The 25,109-nt window shown below is 44.6% G+C and overlaps 1 protein-coding gene across 1 annotated transcript in view; it reads right to left on the bottom strand.

The window, feature by feature from the left end:
• Nucleotides 1-25,109, bottom strand: part of nt5dc1 (5'-nucleotidase domain containing 1) — a 121,888-nt gene that overhangs the window by 33,716 nt on the left and 63,063 nt on the right. Inside the window, exon 7 of the mRNA XM_028040080.1 lies at nucleotides 519-693. Coding sequence (XP_027895881.1) covers nucleotides 519-693 — 175 coding nt within the window. The remainder of the gene's footprint in view (nucleotides 1-518; nucleotides 694-25,109) is intronic.

Below are 25,109 nucleotides of genomic sequence, written 5' to 3'. Positions count from 1 at the left end.
TTGTAGAGGGTCCTGTTTTACCTCCACTTGGTAAATCTGGATACCAACCTCCATTTGGTATCCAGTTGGTAAAACTGGATAAAACTGAAGCTTATTCAGTTTTGAAGCACAGGTTATTTGCATACAAATATATTTGTATATGACAAATAAAAAGTATCAAGATTATTTCATTGTTCTTTATCAGCAGCCAGAATCCGTCAGTGGAAAAGTGGTTGATTTTAACCGTGACTATTTGAATGACTCATCCCTTTTATTTTCTTGAGTGTGAAAGAATATCAGTGTGTTGCTGTCTTTCCACTGACACACCACAAACTAACAGAAATCCTCCACAGCTACATCTATGCCCTCCTGTCAAATAAGAGGAGGATGTAGATATTCAACCGCTTCCACTCAAATGAACAGAACAAGTGAACCAACACAAAGTAAAGTAAAACCTGATGACATGTGAGTGAATTGACACATCAGAGACCTCCAGGGTTGGTATCACTCCAGAGTGAAAGACCAGTTCAGTCTCTTACCCTAGGATGAATTCACAGATAAGCTTGCAGTAGTCACTGTGGGAGCTGGTGATGAGGATGAGGATCTTCCCAGCGGTCTTCATGCTGCGCAGCCAGGTCTTCACAGAGTCTGAGCAGGGCTGCAAGTAACGGGCTGGATCCCTCTTAATACTGGGGAAGTAAGTCCCTGCATCGTCTGTATAGAGACAACATTTAGTAAGAGTGACTGAGTAAGCAAGGCACATTTATATAAAAGTTTAATTTAATTCCAGTTAACCAACTGAAATTGGTCATAACTGCTTTACGCTCTGAGGAGAGTCCCAGTGCTCAAGTCAGGACATGAGTTTCAGTAAGCTCACATACGCACCGAGAATTTAATAGAAGAAATTAATTAGAATTAAAAAAGGACCAATAAATTGACCCAGATTCCCTGAATCAGGACTGACAGAACACTGGACCAATCTCATCCATCGATCTTATCTACCTCCTCAAAGTCTGAAAATCAGCCACTGTCCTCATCTGTTCTCACTGCAGAGCAAATGTCAGACCTGCCCACCAGGACATGTCTGCATGTGCATGGTTTCAGAGAGTCATCCTACGATTGCCCATTTAGCAAATTTCGTGCCATATTTCATAACTTTTCAAACTAAATCAGTATCTGAGAAAATCAGAATCAGCTGATCAAGATAAGAAATGCTGAAACACACACAAACAGCAAACTTGCTTCGAGTGTAGTGGGATGGACTGTGAGTGAGTGGCTGCAATGTTCTGTTTTTCAGGAAACTGCGTGTGCGTGTTTGCTGACACACATTTATGTAGCCTATTTTGGACTTTCTTTGGATATTTTTTTATTCATATTTTTATTGAGATTTTTGCAGATAGAACAAAGGTGCTTTCATAAGTCAGGGTGCAAAAATGTTGAGTATAAACAAAATTGTATACATCATTAACTTAAAGATGCATGTTTTACGGAACAAAGAACACATGCAGTACACCACCAAAAGTAAAACATAAACAAAGAAAATCAACATTGAAAAAACACACGTATGCATATATACACAACAGATAAAAAAAGCATATTATATTATATATACAGTGAACCCTCGTTTTTCGCGGGGGTTACGTTCCAAAAAGAACCCGTGATAGGCAAAATCATCGAATCACCTTTTTACAGGCCCAAACATTTGTTTCACAAAATCCTCTCCTTGGGCTGCCACCTTATCGTGGTAGAGGGGTTTGAGTGCTCCAATGATCCTAGGAGCTATGCTGTCTGGGGCTTCATGCCCCTGGTAGGGTCACCCAAGGCAGACAGGTCCTAGGTGAGGGACCAGACAAAGCGCAGCCCGAAGACCCCAATGATGGATAAAAACATTGGACTTGACGTTCCCTCGCCCGGACGCGGGTCACCGGGGCCCCACTCTGGAGCCAGGCCTGGAGGGGGGGCACGATGGCGAGCGTCTGGTGGCCGGGCTTTAACCCATGGAGCCCGGCCGGGCTCAGCCCGAAGAGGAAACATGGGTCCCCCCTCCCATGGGCCCACTACCTGTGAGAGGGGCCAAAGGGGTCGGGTGCAGTGTGGGATGGGTGGCAGCAGAGGGAGGGGACCCTGGCGATCCAATCCTCGGTTGCAGAAGCTGGCTCTTGGGACGTGGAATGTCACCTCTCTGGTGGGGAAGGAGCCGGAGCTAGTGTGTGAGGTCGAGAGGTTCCGGCTAGAAATAGTCGGTCTCACCTCGACGCACGGCTCTGGTTCTGGAACCAGCCTCCTTGAGAAGGGCTGGACATACTTCCACTCTGGAGTTGCCCAAGGTGAGAGGCGTCGGGCAGGAGTGGGCATACTTGTTGCTCCCCATCTCGGCGCCTGTACGTTGGGGTTTACTCCGGTGAATGAGAGGGTAGCCTCCCTCCGCCTACGGGTGGGGGGACGGGTCCTGACTGTAGTTTGTGCTTACGGGCCGAACGACAGTTCAGACTACCCACCCTTTTTGGAGTCCTTAGAGGGGGTACTGGAGAGTGCTCCTCCTGGGGACTCCCTTGTTCTACTGGGGGACTTCAACGTTCACGTGGGCGATGACAGTGAGACCTGGAGGGGCGTGGTTGGGAGGAACGGCCCCCCCCGATCTGAACTCGAATGGTGTTCTGTTGTTGGACTTCTGTGCTCGTCATGGATTGTCCATATCGAACACCATGGGGTGTCCATATGTGCACTTGGCACCAGGACACCCTAGGCCGCAGTTCGATGATCGACTTTGTCGTCGTTTCATCGGATCTGCGGCCGTATGTCTTGGACACTCGGGTGAAGAGAGGTGCGGAGCTGTCCACTGACCACTACCTGGTGGTGAGTTGGCTCCGGTGGTGGGGGAGGAAGCCGGTCAGACCTGGCAGGCCCAAACGTGTTGTGAGGGTCTGCTGGGAACGTCTGGCGGAATCCCCTGTAAGACGGAGCTTTAACTCCCATCTCCGGCAAAACTTTGAACACGTCCCGGGGGAGGTGGGGAACATGGAGTCTGAGTGCACTGTGTTCCGTGCCTCCATTGTCGAGGCGGCCGGTCGGAGCTGTGGCCGCAAGGTTGTCGGTGCCTGTCGCGGCGGCAACCCTCGTACGTTGGTGGACACCTTCGGTGAGGGATGCCGTCAGGCTGAAGAAAGAGTCCTACCGGGCCTTTTTGGCCTGTGGGACTCCGGAAGCAGCTGATGGGTACCGGCAGGCGAAGCGGCATGCGGCTCGGGTGGTTGCTGAGGCAAAAACTCGGGCGTGGGAGGAGTTTGGAGAGGCCACGGAGAAAGACTTCCGTACGGCTTCGAGGCGATTCGGGTCCACCATCCGGCGTCTCGGGGGGGGGAAGCAGTACGGCACCAACACTGTTTATAGTGGGGATGGTGTGCTGCTGACCTCTACTCGGGACGTTGTGGGCCGGTGGGCAGAGTACTTCAAAGACCTCCTCAATCCCACCAACATGCCTTCTATTGAAGAAGCAGAGCCTGGGGACTCTGGGTTGGGCTCTCCAATCTCTGGGGACAAGGTCGCCGAGGTGGTTGAGAAGCTCCTCGGTGGCAAGGCTCCGGGGGTGGATGAGATCCGCCCGGAGTTCCTTAAGGCTCTGGATGTTGTAGGGTTGTGTTGGCTGACGCGACTCTGCAATATCGCATTGACATCGGGGGCAGTTCCCCTGGACTGGCAGACCGGAGTGGTGGTCCCCCTGTTCAAAAAGGGAGACCGGAGGGTGTGCTCCAATTATAGAGGGGTCACACTCTTAAGCCTCCCTGGCAAGGTCTATTCAGGGGTCCTGGAGAGGAGGGTCCGTCGGATAGTCGAACCTCAGATCCAGGAAGAGCAGTGTGGTTTTCGTCCTGGTCGTGGAACACTGGACCAGCTCTACACCCTCGGCAGGGTCCTGAAGGGTGCATGGGAGTTCGCCCAACCAGTCTACATGTGTTTTGTGGACTTGGAGAAGGCGTTCGACCGTGTCCCTCGGGGAGCCCTGTGGGGGGTTCTCCGGGAGTATGGGGTACCGGGCCCTTTGATGCGGGCAGTCAGGTCCCTGTATGACCGGTGTCAGAGCCTGGTCCGCATTGCCGGCAGTAAGTCGGGCTCGTTTCCGGTGAGAGTTGGACTCCGCCAGGGCTGCCCTTTGTCACCGATTCTGTTCATTACTTTCATGGACAGAATTTCTAGGCGCAGCCAAGGTGTTGAGGGGATCCGATTTGGTGGCCTTAGGATCTCGTCTCTGCTTTTTGCAGACGATGTGGTCCTACTGGCCTCATCAGGTCATGATCTGCAGCTCTCGCTGGAGCGGTTCGCAGCCGAGTGTGAAGCGGCCGGGATGGGGATCAGTGCCTCCAAATCCGAGGCCATGGTCTTGAGCCGGAAAAGGGTAGAGTGCCTTCTCCGGGTCAAGGGGGGTGTCCTGCCCCAGGTGGAGGAGTTCAAGTATCTCGGGATCTTGTTCACGAATGAGGGAAGAAGGGAGCGGGAGATCAACAGGCGGATTGGCGCAGCGTCTGCTGTCAAGCGGGCGCTGTACCGGTCCGTCGTGGTGAAGAGAGAGCTGAGCCAAAAAGCGAAGCTCTCGATTTACCAGTCGATCTACGTTCCCACCCTCATCTATGGTCATGAGCTTTGGGTCATGACCGAAAGAACGAGATCGTGGATACAAGCGGCCGAAATGGGTTTTCTCCGTAGGGTGGCTGGGCTCTCCCTTAGAGATAGGGTGAGAAGCTCAGTCATCCGGGAGGGACTCAGAGTAGAGCCGCTGCTCCTTCACATCAAGAGGAGCCAGTTGAGGTGGCTCGGGCATCTGGTCAGGATGCCTCCTGGACGCCTCCCTGGTGAGGTGTTCCGGGCACGTCCCACCGGGAGGAGGCCCCGAGGAAGACCCAGGACACGCTGAAGGGACTATGTCTCTCGGCTGGCCTGGGAACGCCTCGGGATTCCCCCGGAGGAGCTAGAAGAAGTGGCTGGGGAGAGGGAAGTCTGGGCCTCCCTTCTGAAGCTGCTACCCCCGCGACCCGACCTCGGATAAGCGGAAGAAGATGGATGGATGGATGGATGGATGGAAATAAAAAGTACTGTAATGACGCCAACACCGGAGATGTAGTCCCGCCAAACAGGGTTTATTAGAAATAAGTACGAGCTGCTATTCCTGAGGCTGCAGCTCACGCCTCTAACAAACGGGCACAATCAACCGTTAGCTTCGTTGCTAACTCCCCTCTGAACTCTCCCCCACTTCCAGTCCTGGTACTTCCGCTCCACCGATCCCCCGCCCACATGACAGGCCTATCACATGAGAGTGGGAGCCAGCAGAGTCAGACAGGGAAAGCCCATAACACTCTAACAGAAAGGATCACAATGCAACTTATAACGAATACAAATAACCATATGAACCCCAGCAGAACTAAAATACAGAATCGTTACACTACCCCCCCCCACTACAGAGTTCCTCGCCCACGAGGGAACAAACAAAGTCATCAAACCATCTTGGGGCCCTCCTCGTCCGCTGTGGGCGAGCTCCCTGCAGCGCTTCAGGCGGCACCGCTGGGACATCATTCGGCAACAGCGGTATGGCTTCTGGAGAAGCTGGTAGCGATACCGGCGACCCTGACTGATGGCCTTCTGGGGCCTGTGGTGCAGCCCTGCCTTGGTAGGGGGCCAACCTGTCCCTGTGCAGTGCTAGTTTTCTCCTGTTCTGGAGCATCTGCACTCTGTAAACAACCTCCCCCATGCGCTCCAACACTCTGCAAGGGCCCACCCACTGACTGTCCAGCTTCGGGCAACGACCCTTCTTTCTCCGAGGGTTGTAAACCCAGACCAACTCTCCTGGTGTAAAGTGTCGGCCCTTAGCTCTTACATCATAGTTCCGTTTTTGACGCACATCTGCTTATTCCTGTTGTCTCCGAGCAAATGCATGTGCTGTCTCCAACCTATCCTGAAGCTTTCTGGCACATTCAGGACCAGCTGAAACAGCAGGTGCATCCGGAGGGCGTCCGAAAGACAGTTCAGCTGGTGTGCGCAACTCTCTCCCCAACATGAGGAGTGATGGAGTGCATGCTGTGGAGTCCTGTACAGCTGAGCGGCATGCCATTAGCACCAGTGGAAGGTGCTCGTCCCAGTGCCGCTGATGCTCCGCTGTGAGAATGGCCAGCTGCTGTCCCAAGGTGCGGTGGAGTCTTTCCACCAGTCCATCGCTCTGGGGATGTAGTGGTGTCGTTCTTGTTTTCTGGATGCCAAGACGGCTGCACATGACAGAAAAAACCTGTGACTCAAAATTTCTGCCCTGGTCACTATGAATAATATCTGGCACCCCAAACCTGCTAATAAATCCCCCCAACAAGGCATCTGCCACTGTCTCTGCCTCCTGATCATAGGCCTCTGGCCATTTTGTAAAATAGTCAGTAGCTGACAGAACATAACAGTTTCCCTTGTCTGAGCGTGGCAGTGGACCCATAACGTCCACCGCCACTCTTTCCATAGGGGCCCCTACAACAAACTGTTGCAGGAGGGCATGCGACTGACCTGTCGGCCCCTTCCGTGCTGTGCAGGGGTCACAGCGGCGGCAGAAGTCCTCCACGTCCCTCCTGCACCGGCCCCAATAAAACCCCTGCCGGAGGCGGCGGAGTGTTTTTGTGACACCAAAATGTCCGGACCCAGATGCTCCATGCATGGCCTGCAGGACTACGTCTTTCAGGCCTTTGGGGACTACAATTTGCCACCGCTCCTTACCTGTGGCAGGGTCTTTCCATGCCCTCTGCAGCACCCCGTCTTCCAGACGCAGAGCCTCAAACTTGGACCACAATCCTTTAGTTGCCAGCGAGAGCCCAGCCACCTCCTCCCATGGTGGTTTCAGTTGTCTCTCCACCCACTGTAACACAGGCTGGATGTCAGGATCCTGTTCCTGTTGATGCCTCCAGCTGTCTGTGCCAACTGCCTGCAGCTCCCTGCAGATTACTGGGTCACGCCGACATGATCCTGGCTGGCTCCATTGCAGCTGTTCCTCCTCCAACCTCTCCCTCCGGTCACAGTAACTGCATCCCCCTGCAGCACAAGGGCGACGGGAGAGGGCATCGGCATTAGCGTGCTTAGCTCCAGCCCGATGGACAACTGAGAAGTTGTAGGACTGCAGCTCTTCCAGCCACCGGGCCATCTGACCCTCAGGTTCCTTAAAAGACACCAGCCATTGGAGAGCAGAGTGATCAGTCCTTATAGTGAAAGGCAGGCCACACAGGTAGTACTTAAAATGACGCAGAGAAAGCACCACCGCCAGCAGCTCCCGCCTTGTCACGCAGTAACGCCTCTCTGCTTTGTTAAAGGCCCTGCTAAAGTGCCCCACCACTCTCTCGCCTTCTTCCCCCAACTGGGAAAGGACACCCCCGACTCCCACGTTACTTGCATCCGTGTCAAGAATGAAAGGGAGAGAGGGGTCAGCAGGAGCGAGCACTGGGGCCTCAATCAGACTTTGCCGCAGACAGTCAAATGCTCCCTGGCACTGTTCAGTCCACACGTAGTCTCGGTTCTTCTGGAGGAGTTGGAACAGGGGAGCCGCTATACTTGCAAACCCTGCACAAACCTCCTGTAATAAGAAGCCAGGCCCAGGAAACTTTTAAGATCTCTCTGGGTTGAGGGGATTGGCCACTCTGCCACCATCTTTACTTTGTCCTCCATCATGCTGATTCCCTCCCTTCCAACCCGGTGACCCAGAAATGTCACTTCTTGTTGCATGAAATGACATTTATCTGGGTGGAGCCTCAGCCCTGCTGCTCTAATTCTCTCCAGCACCCGGCGGAGTGAACCCAGGGCCGTTGCAAAAGAGGTGCCATGGACCAGTATGTCATCCAGATACACCAGGCACTCTTGGCGAGGGATGTCAGCCAGCACCCGGTCCATCAGTCTGGAAAATGTGGCAGGTGCATTGCACAGCCCAAATGAGAGCACTTTAAACTGCCAAAGTCCCCGTCCCATGCAAAAAGCAGTCTTTGGTCTGGCACTCGTTGATAGGGGGACCTGGTAATAACCGCTGCGAAGATCCAGAGACAAGAACCAGTTGGAGCCTGACACTAGGTCCAGTGACTCATCGACCCTAGGCAGTGGATATGAATCTTTTTCTGTCACCCCATTCAGCGGCCTGTAATCAGCACACAGGCGCCACTCTCCATTCTTTTTGGGCACCATGACAACAGCAGCCGCCCAGGGACTGTCCGAAGGCTCAATAATGCCAGCCTGCAACATGTCCAACACTGCCTTGTCACATGCTTCCTGCCGGGCCAGGGGGAGCCGGTGGGGCCGACATTTTATCGGGGGTGCATCTCCTGTCAGAATGTCATGCTCCACCAACCGAGTCCGCCCCACCTGGTCTTCACTCAGAGCAAAACTGTCCTTAAAGTCCACGAGCAGCTGCCACAGTTGTTCTTGCTGCTGGGTGTCCAAACCCCTACAGTTCTCTGCCCAGATCTTCTGCATCATGGTCACCGATGTATCTTCTGTCTCATGAGGCATCCAAACTGGGGGTATAGGGTATGTAGGTGTGGGGACTGTTGCGGCAGCAATCTGGTTGATCTGAGGTGAGATGTGATCAACAGCTGCAATCTGAGGTTCTGTGTGGCAGACCACAGGCCCCAGCAGAACTGGGTCAGAAACTGCGGGCATCAGCGGAATGAGGGCCCTTCTTTAAAGCTCCATGTCCCCCCTCCCAAATCCAACTGGCACCCCACAGCCCTTAAAAAGTCCAATCCTAATAAGCACATGTCCTGCACCTCTGCTACCCACACGGGGTGGGTGATAGATCGGCCACCTACATTAACAGTCATTGTCCCCCTCCCCTTCATAGGTGCCATGTCCCCTGTGACTGTGCGCAGCTGCACTGTAGTGGGCTGAATCTGAGTCCAGTCTGGCACCACATCAGGCCTCACTAGCGTTACTGTGGAACCAGTGTCAATCAGGGCCGTGCAGGGAATTCCTTCCACTGTGACTGGGACATAACAAAACTCCCCAACACAGGTGCGGCCAACCACTGCAACCATGGTCGGTTGGCTTTGGCTTGAGTGCATGTCTGGGGCAGTCTGGGCCAGGACCCCCTGATGACGCTGTCGGGCCCCGCCTGCTGGCAATGAAGGTGTGGAGGCTACGGCAAGGGTCTGCGATGCCTCCCCCATGCAGACCCCGTATCGTTTCCCTGCTTCTTGACTGCTTTAGGACACCCTCTGAGGAGATGCCCTGGTTGACCACAGCTTCAACAAAGGACAGGGGCTGCGGAGGAGTCCCTCGTCGACTGCAGCGACACCGCTCGAACCATTTCCGCTAACTCTGAGGCCCAAGCAGGCTTCTCCAGGTTCCACTCTGCTCCCTCCGCAGATCTGCATGCTGGTGGTTGTCCTCTCTGGTCCTCTCCAGCTGCTACTCCAACCAAGCACTCCCTCTCCACAGCTAAATCCAAAGCATCCTGCAGGGTTTGGGGGTGCATCAGCTGGACCTGCACACGCAGCTCCGGATGTGACAGAGCTCTGATGAACTGATCTTTTGCCAATTCATTCTGTACACCTGACTGCATGTGTGCATACGCTCTGCGTGTGAGGCTCTCAATGTCATTAGCTAAAACACGCAAGAGTTCACCCGGCAACCTGCTCCTGCCACTGAGTTTATTTTTAAAGATGTCGGGCTGTACACATTGTCCAAACCGCCTCTTTAGAGCTCCGACTAAGGCATCATAGTCTTTTCTGTCCTCTGAACCGAGCAGCAATAAGCAGTCCAATGCATCATCTTGTAGGCAGAGAGCTAGCTATAGGGCTTTATGCTCCACTGTCCAACGTCCAGCCTGTGCCAGCAGCTCAAACTGTGCATGGAACGCCTCCCAGCTTGACCTACCGGAGTACTTGGGCGTCTTCAACGGAACAGCGATAGTCCTGCCAGCCACCACACTTGTTGACAAGATCGTTCGGCGCTTCCTGGGACAATGGCGTCGACGGGCACAACTTCACAACGGCACCCAGACCTGCTTCGGCAGCCATCCTCGCTGCGGAGCCGCGCAGGGAAGCCTTTGCCCGAGCCATTTTATTAAGCTCCGCACCCCACGCCTCACTGTCCTCCTCTCTTTCCGACTTAACTCTCACGTGGGGAAACGCGCCGTCCATGACGCTAGTGCAGCCGGTGGAGATAACGAGCTAACAAGACCCCCTCGGCTCCGCTCATAATGGTTTACTTCTGACACCAATGTAATGATGCCAACACCGGAGATGTAGTCCCGCCAAACAGGGTTTATTAGAAATAAGTACGAGCTGCTATTCCTGAGGCTGCAGCTCACGCCTCTAACAAACGGGCACAATCAACCGTTAGCTTCGTTGCTAACTCCCCTCTGAACTCTCCCCCACTTCCAGTCCTGGTACTCCCGCTCCACCGATCCCCCGCCCACATGACAGGCCTATCACATGAGAGTCGGAGCCAGCAGAGTCAGACAGGGAAAGCCCATAACACTCTAACAGAAAGGATCACAATGCAACTTATAACAAATACAAATAACCATATGAACCCCAGCAGAACTAAAACACAGAATCGTTACAGTACTGTATAAACATTTTTTTTTACAAATAATTACTGTACTGTAAAATAATAATTTTAATACGAAGTGAAGGCGGATTCCCGTGCCCGAATTGCGGAGATCAGCAACCCACCCCACCACCGAGACCTGAGTCATTTGATTAGAAGGGGAGAAAAATGAAAAATGATCATGGAAAAAAACAAAAAAACAAAGTACAGTAGGACAAATAGTGACTCACGTGTATTTCACTGCTCTTCTGACTGAGCCGCTGCATAATGACTCCGCTCTGTAGCGTTTTATTCTTCTAAAGACAGGTGTGTTTTTTCGAGAGAAGAACATAGTTATCGGTAGTTGTTGTCGCTCTTTTTTCTTCTGGGCAAAAAGATTCTTATAAATCAACATGCCACCATCGATCATGTTAAATTTGGCAAGCTGTTTTACGTACGTATGTGTACATATTAAACCGCAACGTTGTTGACACACAGGTAGAGAAGAAGCGGAGAGACTGTTTAGCCAATCAGAATGCAGAACACAATGCACGATGCAAATCCGTGAAACAACGAGACCATATATATATATATACACTGCTCAAAAAATAAAGGGAACACTTAAACAACACAATATAACTCCAAGTAAATCAAACTTCTGTGAAATCAAACTGTCCACTTAGGAAGCAACACTGATTGACAATCAATTTCACCTGCTGTTGTGCAAATGGAATAGACAACAGGTGGAAATTATTGGCAATTAGCAAGACACACTCAATAAAGGAGTGGTTCTGCAGTTGGGACCTCAGACCACTTCTCAGTACCTATGCTGTCTGGCTGATGTTTTGGTCAGTTTTGAATGTTGGTGGTGCTTTCACACTCGTGGTAGCATGAGACGGACTCCACAACCCACACAAGTGGGTGCAGCTCATCCAGGATGGCACATCAATGCGAGCTGTGGCAAGAAGGTTTGCTGTGTCTGTCAGCGTAGTGTCCAGAGGCTGGAGGCGCTACCAGGAGACAGACCAGTACACCAGGAGATGTGGAGGAGGCCGTAGGAGGGCAACAACCCAGCAGCAGGACCGCTACCTCCGCCTTTGTGCAAGAAGGAACAGGAGGAGCACTGCCAGAGCCCTGCAAAATGACTTCCAGCAGGCCACAAATGTGCATGTGTCTGCACAAACGGTTAGAAACCGACTCCATGAGGATGGTATGAGGGCCCGACGTCCACAGATGGGGGTTGTGCTCACAGCCCAACACCGTGCAGGACGCTTGGCATTTGCCAGAGAACACCAGGATTGGCAAATTCGCCACTGGCGCCTTGTGCTCTTCACAGATGAAAGCGGGTTCACACTGAGCACATGTGACAGACGTGACAGAGTCTGGAGACGCCGTGGAGAGCGGTCTGCTGCCTGCAACATCCTTCAGCATGACCGGTTTGGCAGTGGGTCAGTAATGGTGGGGGGTGGCATTTCTTTGGAGGGCCGCACAGCCCTCCATGTGCTCAGCAGATCGGTACCTAATGGCCTGACTGCCATTAGGTACCGAGATGAGATCCTCAGACCCCTTGTGAGACCATATGCTGGTGTGGTTGGCCCTGGGTTCCTCCTAATGCAGGACAATGCTAGACCTCATGTGGCTGGAGTGTGTCAGCAGTTCCTGCAAGATGAAGGCATTGAAGCTATGGACTGGCCAGCCCGTTCCCCAGACCTGAATCCGATTGAGCACATCTGGGACATCATGTCTCGCTCCATCCACCAACGTCACGTTGCACCACAGACTGTCCAGGAGTTGGCGGATGCTTTAGTCCAGGTCTGGGAGGAGATCCCTCACGAGACCATCCGCCACCTCATCAGGAGCATGCCCAGGCGTTGTAGGGAGGTCATACAGGCACGTGGAGGCCACACACAATACTGAGCCTCATTTTGAATTGTTTTAAGGACATTACATTAAAGTTGGATCACCGTGTAGTGTTATTTCACTTTAATTTTGTGTGTGGCTCCAAATCCAGGCCTCCATTGGTTAATAAATTTGATTTCCATTGATGATTTTTGTGTGATTTTGTTGTCAGCACATTCAACTTTGTACAGAACAAAGTATTCAATGAGAATATTTCTTTCATTCAGATCTAGGATGTGTTATTTGAGTGTTCCCTTTATTTTTTTGAGCAGTGTATATATATATATATATATATAAGCAGATAAAAATTATAGAGGAACAACACAGAATCATTAGTTTCCTCTGAAGATAACCTCTTAGTAACCAAACCCCCGCAGAGGGTCGGTCACAACAACCTGAGGCTCTTATCACTTAACGGCAAACAGTAACTGCATTTAATGATATTTTTGAATGTACTGATTTGTACTTGTGCTTTCATGGAACCAACAGCTGAGGAAGTAGTAAAAACAACTGCAACAATACAGTCAGTTTTCAGGCATCATAAAATGAAGTTTATCATCGTCATGCTAAATTTATTGTGATCAGAAACTTTTCACAAAAATGATAGATAATGCAATAAAGTCCCATTGTTTAGTCAGGGTGTCAGGGATTATACAGCCCAGCCAGAGAGACACTGAATGGTTTCAAAAATATTCTTACAAAAAAGTTTAAAAAAAAACATGGTTCAAAAATGATGAATTGGGCCCAGAACAGAGATAAAAATAACAGACTGCAACTCAGGTAGTAACTCAAAGAAGTTAAGCACAAACTGACCTTACAAACAACACATGAGGGAAACCTAGATCATGTGTCAGTAACCCTTGTGCTGATACACAAGGGTAATTAAACACATAAAACCTAATTAGCAAATCAAATAATTAAATTAAACAAACACTATTAGAACCAAACTGCCAAAAAGAAGAAAACTAAAGAAATAGTCAAACTAAACTAAAGAAATAACCAAATTTCCAATGCCCCCCTCCCCGGCAAATAAACGGCATTACTCGCTGAGGAGATTTCCTAACCATATAAGTAAACGCAGGAGCTCTTCAAAGGACCAAACAGGTGCAAATTAACCAGAGATGTGAAACACAGAAACTTCCTAAGAGAAGGAAGCTGGATGGGAGGTGCCATGTGTACGTGACTGAAGAGATATATTAAAGAATTGTACGTTTTAATCTTCACCTCTCTCTCTAGCTAGATCTCTGAGAATAAATAATTTTCCTATCACTCTGATTTTCCTAATAAAAATCTAAAGACAAATGCACATTTCTCTGATTGATTCAGTGTCTCTATTTTTAATAAAAGGAATTTTGAATACAATAGTTAAGTAAATATGTGAATTACAAATAGTTAACTAAAGAAACAGGCAAATGAAAAATAATCTAAAATCTAAACTATTCACTAATTAATATGTAAACTAATTATAAGGATGAACAGAAAAACGGTTACCATTCAACATCCCTGTTGAATGTGTCAGCTGTCACACAGGGTCTCGTCTCTCGAGATTGTACATTTATTCACATTACATGCATTTTTCAAATCTTACATGTTTAATTTTTTAAAATAAACATAAATCAGCATACATATAAAACAAAAAAAGAGAAAAAAAAGAATAAAAATAAATACATAAAGGGGGGCGGCGTTGGGGAGGTAAAAGGTAATAGCACAACCCAATGGAAAATAATTAGACTGAACAGAATTAGTGATGACACAAGCCTGAGGAGATGTACAGTACAATGCAGTTTGATCCAGGACACAAACCTTTCTTCAAAAACCAAATCTATTGAGAATGGCAAAGAAGTAGTCCCATTTAACTCGATCGAAGGCCTTCTTGGCGTCAAGAGAAATAATCACCTCTGAAGACGTGGGGCAATGAGCTGAAAAGATTGTATTCAACAGTGTATGAGTGTTAAAAAACAACTGGCGGCCTTTGATGAATACAATCTGTTCCTGTGAAATAATCTGAGGAAGAACTGTCTCAAGCCAAGTTGCAAGTACGTTAACCAAAATCTTAAAATCCACATTTAAAAGCAACAGGGTCCTGTATTCTCACAAGCAGTACGATCTTTACCTTTCTTAAGTAGGAGTGGAACTGAAGCCAGGCTAGGGTGAGGGGCTACTTTCTTTAAATATTTTGAAAAAATCTGTCTGAGCCGGGCGATTTATCAATCTGCATATATTTGATTGATGTAAATATTTCTTCCAATTTAATAGCAGCATCAAGTTGATCAGAAATTAGTTTATTTATCCTAGGAATGTCAATATTCTGAAGGAAGGCAAGTATCTAATCTGAATCTGACTGTAATTCAGATTTATATAGATCGCATTAAAATCTCTTAAAGTTGTCTGATAGAAACAGAATTGGAAACAAGACTGACTTTTGACTTGGGATATTGTGTGAGAGCTAGCTTTTCATTTCAGTTGGTATGCCAGAAGTCTACTTGGCTTTTACCATGCTTATAATAAGCAGCCCGAGATAGAATCAAGAGCTGTTCTGAATCAGATGATGTTAGGAGATCAAGTTCAGTCTGTAATCCTGTCGTTGCTTCAATAAAGCCTGTGATGGATTAACGGCATGTCAATATTCTGAATTTTTGTTGAAATTTCAAATATCTTAGCTTAGTGATTTTTATTAAGGTTAGCTGAAAATAAATTATCTGGCCACAAAGATAGGCTTTCATTGTTTACCATAATAATCAGAAAGAGACTGTGTCGCTCTAATTAAACGTAAGAAAGTTGTCAATTGCTGATAGGATAAATTTACTGAATGGCTCATCAAAAGGCGTAGTAACGAGTTAATCATTGGGGAGACACATATCGTAAACTTAACAGAACCGTAAATAGCTTGAGCAGAAATGTCATAAACAATGAGGTAATCAAAACGTTACTTAGTGTTACCAAGTTACACTAATATGACACCTTGTTTCAGAAACGAGGAATCTAACGTGTTACTATTTACAATCAAATAATTAGATTAAAGTTACGTATCCAATTCACTGTGTGTTACTATATTTCTCTTTTTTTTAGTAAAAACATTTATTGTTGCTTTCCTCTTTTCCCTTGGGGGAAACGTCACAAACATAAACAATGGAGGGAAAAGAGAGATGCACGTTTTCTAGCTGATGGATTTTTTATTGACTAATCAAGTTACTTTTCCAAAGGAACTATGTCACCCCTGGTAATAAATTAACTATATGACACTATATGTCATATGTATGTATATGTTTTATCATCTTAAGATGGCAAACTGCCCAAAAAAAATCATCATCTTCCATTTCTTCTGCAAAAAAATGGCTTGAATCTTTAATCAAGCATAGTGACTGTCATTCCAGCACTGTACATTTATCGTTTGCCTCTCAACTAGCAAGTTAAATAATCTGGTAGCACACACAAGCTTGCTACTAGATTGTGATATTCTTTATTGTTTGAAATACATTTTATTATTGGTCAAAACTGCATTGACATAAGTTGACTGGCAATCGAACTGTTCCTGTCTCTTTCTAATGTAGAAAACAGATAGTGAAATAGGACTCAGCAGTTTTAAACCCAATACTGTAGTTTGACCAACAAATATGAAGTCTAAACAACACATTTTTTTCTTCCTGAACAACTTTCTACATCAGTGCAAGAGTTTGCTCAACAAAAATAAGTAAAAAGTGACACTTTCCACACCTAACAGACACCTTAGCTCCTCACTGATAACTCAGTGTGCCATCTCACTTTCCAGCCCTGCATTCAATAACTTGCCAAACATGAGCCATGGCTCTCTAAAGGTTGAAAAGCACTGAGGCAAAACAAGCTGATAGGTATTTTCCTTTCGAACCTAAATAAAAGAAAGAACCACAGACAACGTATATGAATTTTACGTGGAGCTTTTGCAAAAGGAGAAGGCTTTGAGAACTCCTGGGAGAAGGCTCTGAGAACCCTTCCTCCGAGGAATCCACAGAGCATTCTGGGCTGCCCTTACAACGGCTCCTGTTTTTATTGTCTAAGAAGGACAGGCAAGGGGGCAGTCAGGAAAAACAACAGAGGTCATAAAGCTTTTAACCTAAACATCTAACAACCCAGGTCCAGATGTGATATCTGATCAAAGGTCTGAGCCCGGTTCAAATCTCGGTCAATACTGTCAAGAAAACAAAATACGACTGCTCACAGGTGGTTACTAAATTAGGGGGTGTTCTTGCAAAAGGGTTTAAAGTCTGAGAAACTCAGTGTTATCTATTTCTCGTAAAGTTGAACAGACAGTAGTGACCTCCAGGTCATTTAAAGAAGAGAACACTTTAAACAGAAAATCACAAAGGTCTATAGACTTAATGTGAACTAGAGTAAGAAAATAAAATGATAATACTAAAAAATCTCTAACACAAGCCAAAATGATTTTTTTCTCCTATCATTTTCAGCCACAAACATTTAACTAAAATATCTACTGTCATGTGTTACTATCTCTCCCTCACTCTGACTCTGCATCCTGATGTCCCTGTAATGGCATTCATGCATTTACAACAGACATATATAGATGGAGGAATTTTCTGCCATAATCCAAGAGCACACATTTTCAGTCTGAAAACAGGATTTCATGTCTTTTGCTCTCAAAACTTTTAATACTTTTGCTTACATTTTTATTTTGAAAGCAGGACTTTATTGTCATATATGGAACTCTGTTACTTTATGTTACTGTTACTTTGTTACTGTGTTTACAGCAAAGACTTATAAGCGCGAGCACTGTGTGTCGGGTTCTGAGAGAAAACCTTAGTGTAGGAGTGTTTCTCAACCTTTTTTGGGCCAGCACCGCCCTATCCATTATCCAGGTCCCCATCAAATAATTTGTAGGCTACTTTGCACTGAATATTAAATTACAAAGAACAAAGCTGGCTCTTAATCAAATCCTAATGAGTCAAATTGAAAGTGTCATGGAGTCACTTAACAGCCTCATGACATTAACACTGACATGAAAAATAATATTGAAGAAATAAAAATATAAAATCTAATCAAAAACATAAATATCTACTGTTATCTGTGAGATATTTTTCTTCTTATGGTCCCAACAAACTCATGGCACTTCGACAATATTATTTTACCTTTTATCTGAAAACAATGTCTGTTTGTTCTTGCCATATAGGCCTCTGTATTAATTATTGCTCGAAAGGTCTTGCTATACCAGTTTATTTTCTGTATTTACTTTAGTTTCTTAGTTTATTCTTGCATTTTGTTCTTCATTCATTTCCATTTAGTTTCCGTTGATTAGTATTATCCTTTCTTGGTTCATTGTTATGTCTTCTTTAGTTTCTTTCCTGTTGCTATTTTATTTTATCGTTTGTATTTACGCTCACCACCAGTAATCTTCACTCATGCTACTCACCTGTTGCGCCGCCTAATCATTGTGTGTTTCACCTGATCTGCCACTATAAGCTCTTGATTTTTCACTGTTCACCGCCGAATTGTCTGATTCTGATTCACATCTAGTTCGTTACTCCGTTTCATGTCCTGGTTCTCCTGTTTCAGAATTTTGCGCAAGTTTTTAAGTGCGTATCAATGGAGAAAAGCAGACTGACGTAAACCTTTTACAACAATGGAAACAATTCCGGTATTCTGATTGTTCAAATTCAAAAGTGCTGTGGTACTACCATTTCATACTGGATCACTTTCAGCACTGATGTTAACTCTATAAAATAAACACTCTCTATTGTGGTATCACCCATGGATGGATTTCTTTCTTTATTTATGTGTATCCCTCATTTTTCTGAGGGATACACAGTGAGAGTATCGTAATTTTAGTCATTATATGTTTATAAGAGCGATAATGCACAGTGGCGCAGTTGGTAGCACTGTTGCCTTGCAGCAAGAAGGTCCTGGGTTCAATTCCCGGCCGGGGTCTTTCTGCATGGAGTTTGCATGTTCTCCCTGTGCATGCGTGGGTTCTCTCCGGGTTCTCCAGCTTCCTCTCACAGTCCAAAAACATGACTGTTAGGTTAATTGGTCTATCTAAATGCTCCCTAGGGGTGTGTGTGTGTGTGAATGGTTGTTTGTCCTGTATGTCTTTGTGTTGCCCTGCGACATACTGGCAACCTGTCCAGGGTGTACCCCGCCTCCCGCCTGGAACGTAGCTGGAGATAGGCACCAGCAACCCTCCCGACCCCATTAGGGACAAGGGTGAACAGAAAATGGATGGATGGATGGAAGAGCGATAATTTGTTGTCCTTCCATGGAAGAGTGCAGCATCCAGAAGATCAATGAAACACTTTTTAAAATAAGTTGCTGCTTTGACATGATCGCAGCACTGGCAAAACATATTTACAAAAATCCTCAATAAAACATAAAATATTTGAAAATCAGACACCAGACAAATGAATCACAGCAACGTCATCAGCCGGTGTAACGCTGAACTGATGCGGTGAAGCTATCAGTAGCAGGAGAACGGAACTGCGCCAGTAAGCGAACAGAAACACTGAAGAGAAGAAGAGCTACTATCGAAACAGTTGCAGCCAAGCATGTTTTAATGTTACACAATACCATTTTAGCAAGTTGCTCAAAGTCTAAACTGGTATTGTTGTGCATATAAGGTAGAAAGTTTACGTTCGACCAAACGCCTCCTAAAAGAATTGCAGCGCCCCCCTTTTGTAAAAAAAATTCCCCTGCCGTCCTCTGAACGCCCAAGTTGAGAAACGCTAGTGTAGGAGGACCATGATGACTTTGTTATAGTTATGGGAAAATTTGATGAATTTCTTTCCCCGGAGAAATATCATCCATGAGAGAGCCTTGACGCTGAACACACCAGTGTGTGCTCTCAAAAAACTATTTTTTGAGAGATCAGTGGTTTTGATCTGCAAGGCTTTTCATTAAAAAAGAAAAAAAAAACAACAAAAACAAATGGCAATACCATTATGAAGCATGATTCATGTAAACAAAAAGGCCCGATACGTTTCCTGTGCATTGGTTTGAACAGCAGCAGCTGGTGAGACCTCAAGTTCACACAAAGTCCCAAAAAAATGAAAAAAATAAAATAAAATAACAATAATAATGTGAAGCCAGTGTGTTCAGCGTCAAGGAGAAAAGGCTGAGTGTTTTATTCGAGCACTGTATGACCTATCAGAAACCTGCGAGTTCGCCGCATCAAGGGAGGAGAACATCTGAGACCGCATTGTTGTTGGGATACGGGATAAAGAACTCTCCCGCCGGCTGCAGTTGATGGCGAGTCTGACGTTGACACAAACGATACAGACCGCCAGACAACCTGAAGAGGTCGTGGCTCAGGTGAGCCAACAGGGCTAGTCGGTAAGATCTGTGGAGGAGGTAAGTAGAGATACATGCATTGGAAACCACAACACAGTAAGCAGCAAGGAAATAAAGGGGGAAATGAAGATAAATGTGGGAAATGTGGAAAAGTACAGCATTCTAGAAATGATATGTGCTCTGCAAAGAAAACTGTGTCTCACAACTGTCATAAGATAGGTCCTTGCCAGGGTGTGTAGGAACAGAAAATCAATAAATGAGGTTTCAGAAACTAAGGACAAAGCAAGCTCATATTTCTTAGGTTCTGTTTGTGATTAGGAGGAGAAAATTGAAGCATGGACTGTACAGTTAAAAGTTGATGAAACTTCAGTTGAGATTAAAATTGACACTGGTGCAGACATCAATGTGATAAATGAAGAAATGTTTCACACCGTGAGAGAGCTCTGAGCCATCTGATCTGCCCCTTAACAGCCCAGGAGGGGAGCTGCGTTGTCGTGGCTCCTTCCATGTCACTCTCAACCACAAGAAAAAAAGTACCCATCTAAAGTTTATGTTGTCAGTGGACTTAAAGTCAACAATCTACTCAGCAGATCGCGTTCAGTAAGGATGAACTTGGTGAGGCAAGTGGATGTCACACTAAAAACCAAACCAGTCAAAATACAGCTAAAGGACGATGCTGTGCCATATGCTGCCACATACCCTTTCCCTTGCTACAGAGGGTTAAAGGAGAGCTGGAAAGAATGGAAGTTAATGGTGTCGCTTTCAGTAAGGATGAACTTGCAACATGATGGAACGAGTTACACAATCTACTGAATGGTGTGCTCCCATGGTCCCCATTCTTAAAAAGTAGTCAACAAAATAGCCAGCTCACTCTATGCCGCCATTGAACCAAAAACTCTTGTCCTAGCTTTTAAGTGGACAATATGATTAAGTTGCTATCTTAAGTGCAGCTTACGTTTCATAGATACCACAGAACATGAACGTGTCAACACTTTAATGGTACTAGATTTGAAAGGGGCAGTATTATGGATTTTTCAGGAATATATTGACATTTTATAGCACAATCAAGTACCCATATTGTTGTACAAATCCTGTATATATCAAATACAGAAACTTAAAACATTTTTACTTTGTAATTTAATCCCTTAATTGGGGCTCTGTCTCATAAAAAACTTCTGTTCCTTCTGAAACTCCAACTTCACAATATTGGTCCCCTCTTATCCCTTTAGCAACATTCTTACCACTGTTGCACTGAGAAGTATCTCGTATAACGAGTTCAGCAAAAGCACAGTTTCACAAAGTGTTTGATAATTGCTGCTATCTAGTCTAAAGGAGCTTAGTGGGGAGCTTACAGGGAAGAGCTCCTCTGTGAGACGGGAGCTGAGAATTTTGGAAACTGTAGCTCTGAGGAGCAGTTGTGCCTTGGTGCGCCTCGTCGTTTTGCACAGCTGAATGGTTGCCACAGGAGATTAAAGGATTTCTCAAATATGCATGAACGAATCAAAGCAATACTCCAGGTATGTTTTTAATAAGGTAATCACGTCGCAACATGATGGAAAGTTTAATACATTTTACATAATACTGCCTGTTTAAAAATTTCAAAAGTAATTTGAGGTGATCTCACTGCTGCAAGACAATTCTAAAATAGCAAGAGTAACTTACTAATAGAGTCGAACTCTGAAAAGAAGTGGAGGATGAGGAAAAGGAGACAGCTGTGAAGATACTCGTGATCGATGACCTGATGAGAAACTGTTTATTTCTTCCTTCTGTATATTTGTATCTGGTAGTTGGCACACAAACAACTTTAGTAAAAGGAAAGTAACTAATAAATGAGAAGTCCTGTTTCCTAATTCACAAGCAAAGGTAAAAAGGCTTTAGGAAAACACGTAGAGTATGTACTCAGGAGCAGATCAGTTTACCTTGGCAGATAATGGCAACTTCTCAGGAAAATCACTGTCTACTTAATGTGACACACAACATTTATCCTGTGGTTCAGTTTCTGGTTATTTATTTTTCTGATCTGACAGCAAAAAGTGATTCTGATGTTTTTCTGTTAGTGTGGGCATTAAGGACCCCTATAAACTCATTAAAACTTCCCATTGTACTCAGCAGTATAAACTCAACTCTAACGTTCTTTTAACTACTCGATAAATATGCAGTTTTCCATTTGCACTGAAAACAAACCACTCAGCTATCTGTCCACTATGACAAACAGTACTGGAATAGATGTCTGAGTCCAAACAGAAGCAGGAAATACTGAATATCATAAAACAGCAATGCTGCAGGAATGTGAGTTTAGCCACCATCATGACAAAAAGTTTGTTTTAATCTATGGCATCCTGAAAAACAAATTTATTAGGAAATCCAATCAATTCATAGGAAGAGTTCTTCAGATTTGCGGTGTTGACTGTTCTTTTATAACTTCTAAAAAATATTAATAGTCTTTTAATTAAAGTAATCAAATCAAATTCATTGCAATTCTTAACTAAAACCTGTTCAGTTGTTTTTTTCAGCTTTACAGTCATGTGTTAATTATGAAAGGTGTTCACATGCTGCCTTCTGGAGGCAGAACACAGAAGTACTTCATGGAATAAAAAAAGCTCCGTTAAGCCCTTAGTACTGCAGTGGAAGGTTCCAACCAGAAGATGACGACAAACACAAACAATCCCATTCCTCCACTAGGAGCCCTCTGCTCCCAAAAAGGAAAAGAGTAGAATGATGTAAATAAATGTTTCACATGTAAACATTTGACAATAAACATTTCTACGAAGTCCTAATGCTGTTGACAGATCATTAGCTTTTCAGCTAAACAAAAAAGTGGGTGAAGCCAAAGCCTGAGTTAAAGTGTGGCTCCTGGTCTGAGAGCTTGTCCTGCCTCATTACTCTCAGCCAGGAAGGTCAGCTGAAAGAGGAAACTCTGAGTGTCAAATCCCATATCGCACAGAGTATGAGAGTGTAAACAGAAACTGAGCTCACAGGGTCCTTTGTGTTCTGTTTGACAAATGCTGTTTCACATAGACCCAGATCAGCACTTTTCTTCTGCAGTGGGAATTTACCACCCACAAAGATGGCTCGAAAGGGCAAGGACGGTTCACTGAAGTTACTGGAATTCAAATCAGAATTGATTTAAATTCTGTTTCTCACTTTTACAATCTATTGCATCCTGCTTTGTAATTTTTAAAAACCAGAAATACAAAGAAAGAAGTACATGCAAGCTGATTTTTCTTACCTTTTTGATCAAAAATTGTTACTTTGTCTTGAGAAAAAAAAGTTCTTAGTTCCATAAATGCACTAATGTTTAGATGGTTAAAACCTTTAAAAGCAAGAAATGACATATTGGAAGTGATAGCATTATCGCTGTAACACTCTATGACTTCCCACTCCATAATGCCGGGAGTAATATCAGCTTCTCTGAGAATAACATTGGCAGAATTACGGAGCTAAACAGTCTCATAACTCACAAATGCACAGATCAAGATTTACAAATATACGAGATCCATAAATGTACGGGAGAGCCACAATTGCACAGAACAAAATTCACACTTGTATTTTTGATGCAAACACAAATATATCTTCATTTACAAGCTGCTTCTGGTCTGTGGGTTGGGCTGAATTTGTGAGAATTTTCAGATTCTGAAAATTAGCCTTTTGGCTAATTTTAGCTTGTACACTAATTTTAGCATACTGAATGGAAGAAGTCGATGTTAGTCAACATGCTTGTAATTCTCCAAAAACTATTGAGTCCACTGTAGTTTACTTTAGCATTGATGCTCATTTTTAGCATCAGAGCCCTGGGTTCCAATCAACGAGCACACTTTGGCAGGTTCCGTTTATTATTTCATTTAAGAAAGTCTTTAGATGTTGCAACAATACAAAAAGCCCAATATTTTGTACCAATATGTTAATAGCTTAATTTATGTTTTGAAATTCCTCTTTGATTTTGTAAAATTTTTCTGTTACATAAATCCTTTTTTTATTTATTCTTTTTTCAAATAATTTTATCATGTCAAATTATTTGTTACTCAAAACGTCACATGCAGCAATGTATATGTAAAAACTACCGCTAAGTCTGCCTGGCTTAGTCAAAATGTAAAAACGGTGTCCAAAAAGGATGGGTCAAAAAGCTGCTGAATTGGGACACACTACACACTTAAAATCATCAGCATGAGCATGCATTTGAAGGACATAAGAATGAAACAAAGGTAGAAGTGTGAGTATTTGATCCAAACCAGAGAGAAAGTAGCACTAGGAAATAAGTCTAACACTAAGAATTGACCAGACATGAGGAACATATGGTAATAAAACTACACTGTTAAAAGTCATAGTAGAATTTACAGTAACTTACTGTATTTTTTTTACTGTAGCCTTACTGTAATTCTATTACAGTTTTACAGAGTTTTTATTGCAGTTTTACTGTGATTTCATCACAGTTTTATAGTAATTTGTATTACAACCTTATTCTAATTTGATTGGTTTTACTGTAATTTACCATAGCACAGTAATTATATTACATGGTTACTGTGATCTCATCACATTTTTAATATAATAATGTTACAGTAAACCTGTAGTAGAATTACAGTAAATTGTCATTTTACAGTAGTTCATGAAACTGCATACTTTGCTAGCTTTTAAAAGTTTCAATGTGAACTTGCAACTTAATTTACCAAACCCTCAAAAAATGTTTTATTTATCTAATTAAAAACAAATATACATATATATTTTAAAATTGCTTTATTTTATTGTCAATTTAAATCTGACAAACTGAAGCAAAACAAAATATAGTATTTTGCAACCGCAATATTTGCTTGTTATATAGAAGTCAAAGTATTGCAATCAAAGTGAAAAATACTCTCATCTAAAAACATAACTGATATATTTACCCTCATGGTAATATTACATTGAATAGCTAAATTAAATAATGATCATTAAATAATCTTTTTAACAAAAGTGCCAAAGGTCAAAGTTTCCAAGCAAACTGCATGTCAAAGTCATAAAAACTATGTTTTACCAGAGTTTCATGTAAAACTTGCAGTCAAAATTCTAAATGTTTGTCATTTTCTTCCTTTGAAGGAAGGAAGGGACCCAGCAATGTCAAATATTGAAGTTACATACTTTTCAAAACTTTATTGGAACCACAACAGTACATCTTAAACATTTGGGCAAGTTTAAGACTTGGTGAACAGCCAAACAAAACCAACATGGATGAATTCTGAGTTGGTCTCAGTCCTGAACTTCTCCAGAAATCATCAAAAGGTTGCTAGAAGATAAACAAAAAAGTTTTAATACATAAAATAAACAGCACATAAAATTGCATTTATGTCAGTTAAGGACAGACAGGATGATTTAGTGGACAGGTCTTTCTGACCTTCCTTCATTGTAGCTGTCCTCCTGTCTATTAGAAATTGACAGGACAGATACAACGAGACAGA

This window comes from Xiphophorus couchianus, chromosome 15, assembly GCF_001444195.1.
Source record: "Xiphophorus couchianus chromosome 15, X_couchianus-1.0, whole genome shotgun sequence".
Lineage (NCBI taxonomy): Eukaryota > Metazoa > Chordata > Actinopteri > Cyprinodontiformes > Poeciliidae > Xiphophorus > Xiphophorus couchianus.
This window is presented reverse-complemented; position numbering and strand designations above follow the sequence as displayed.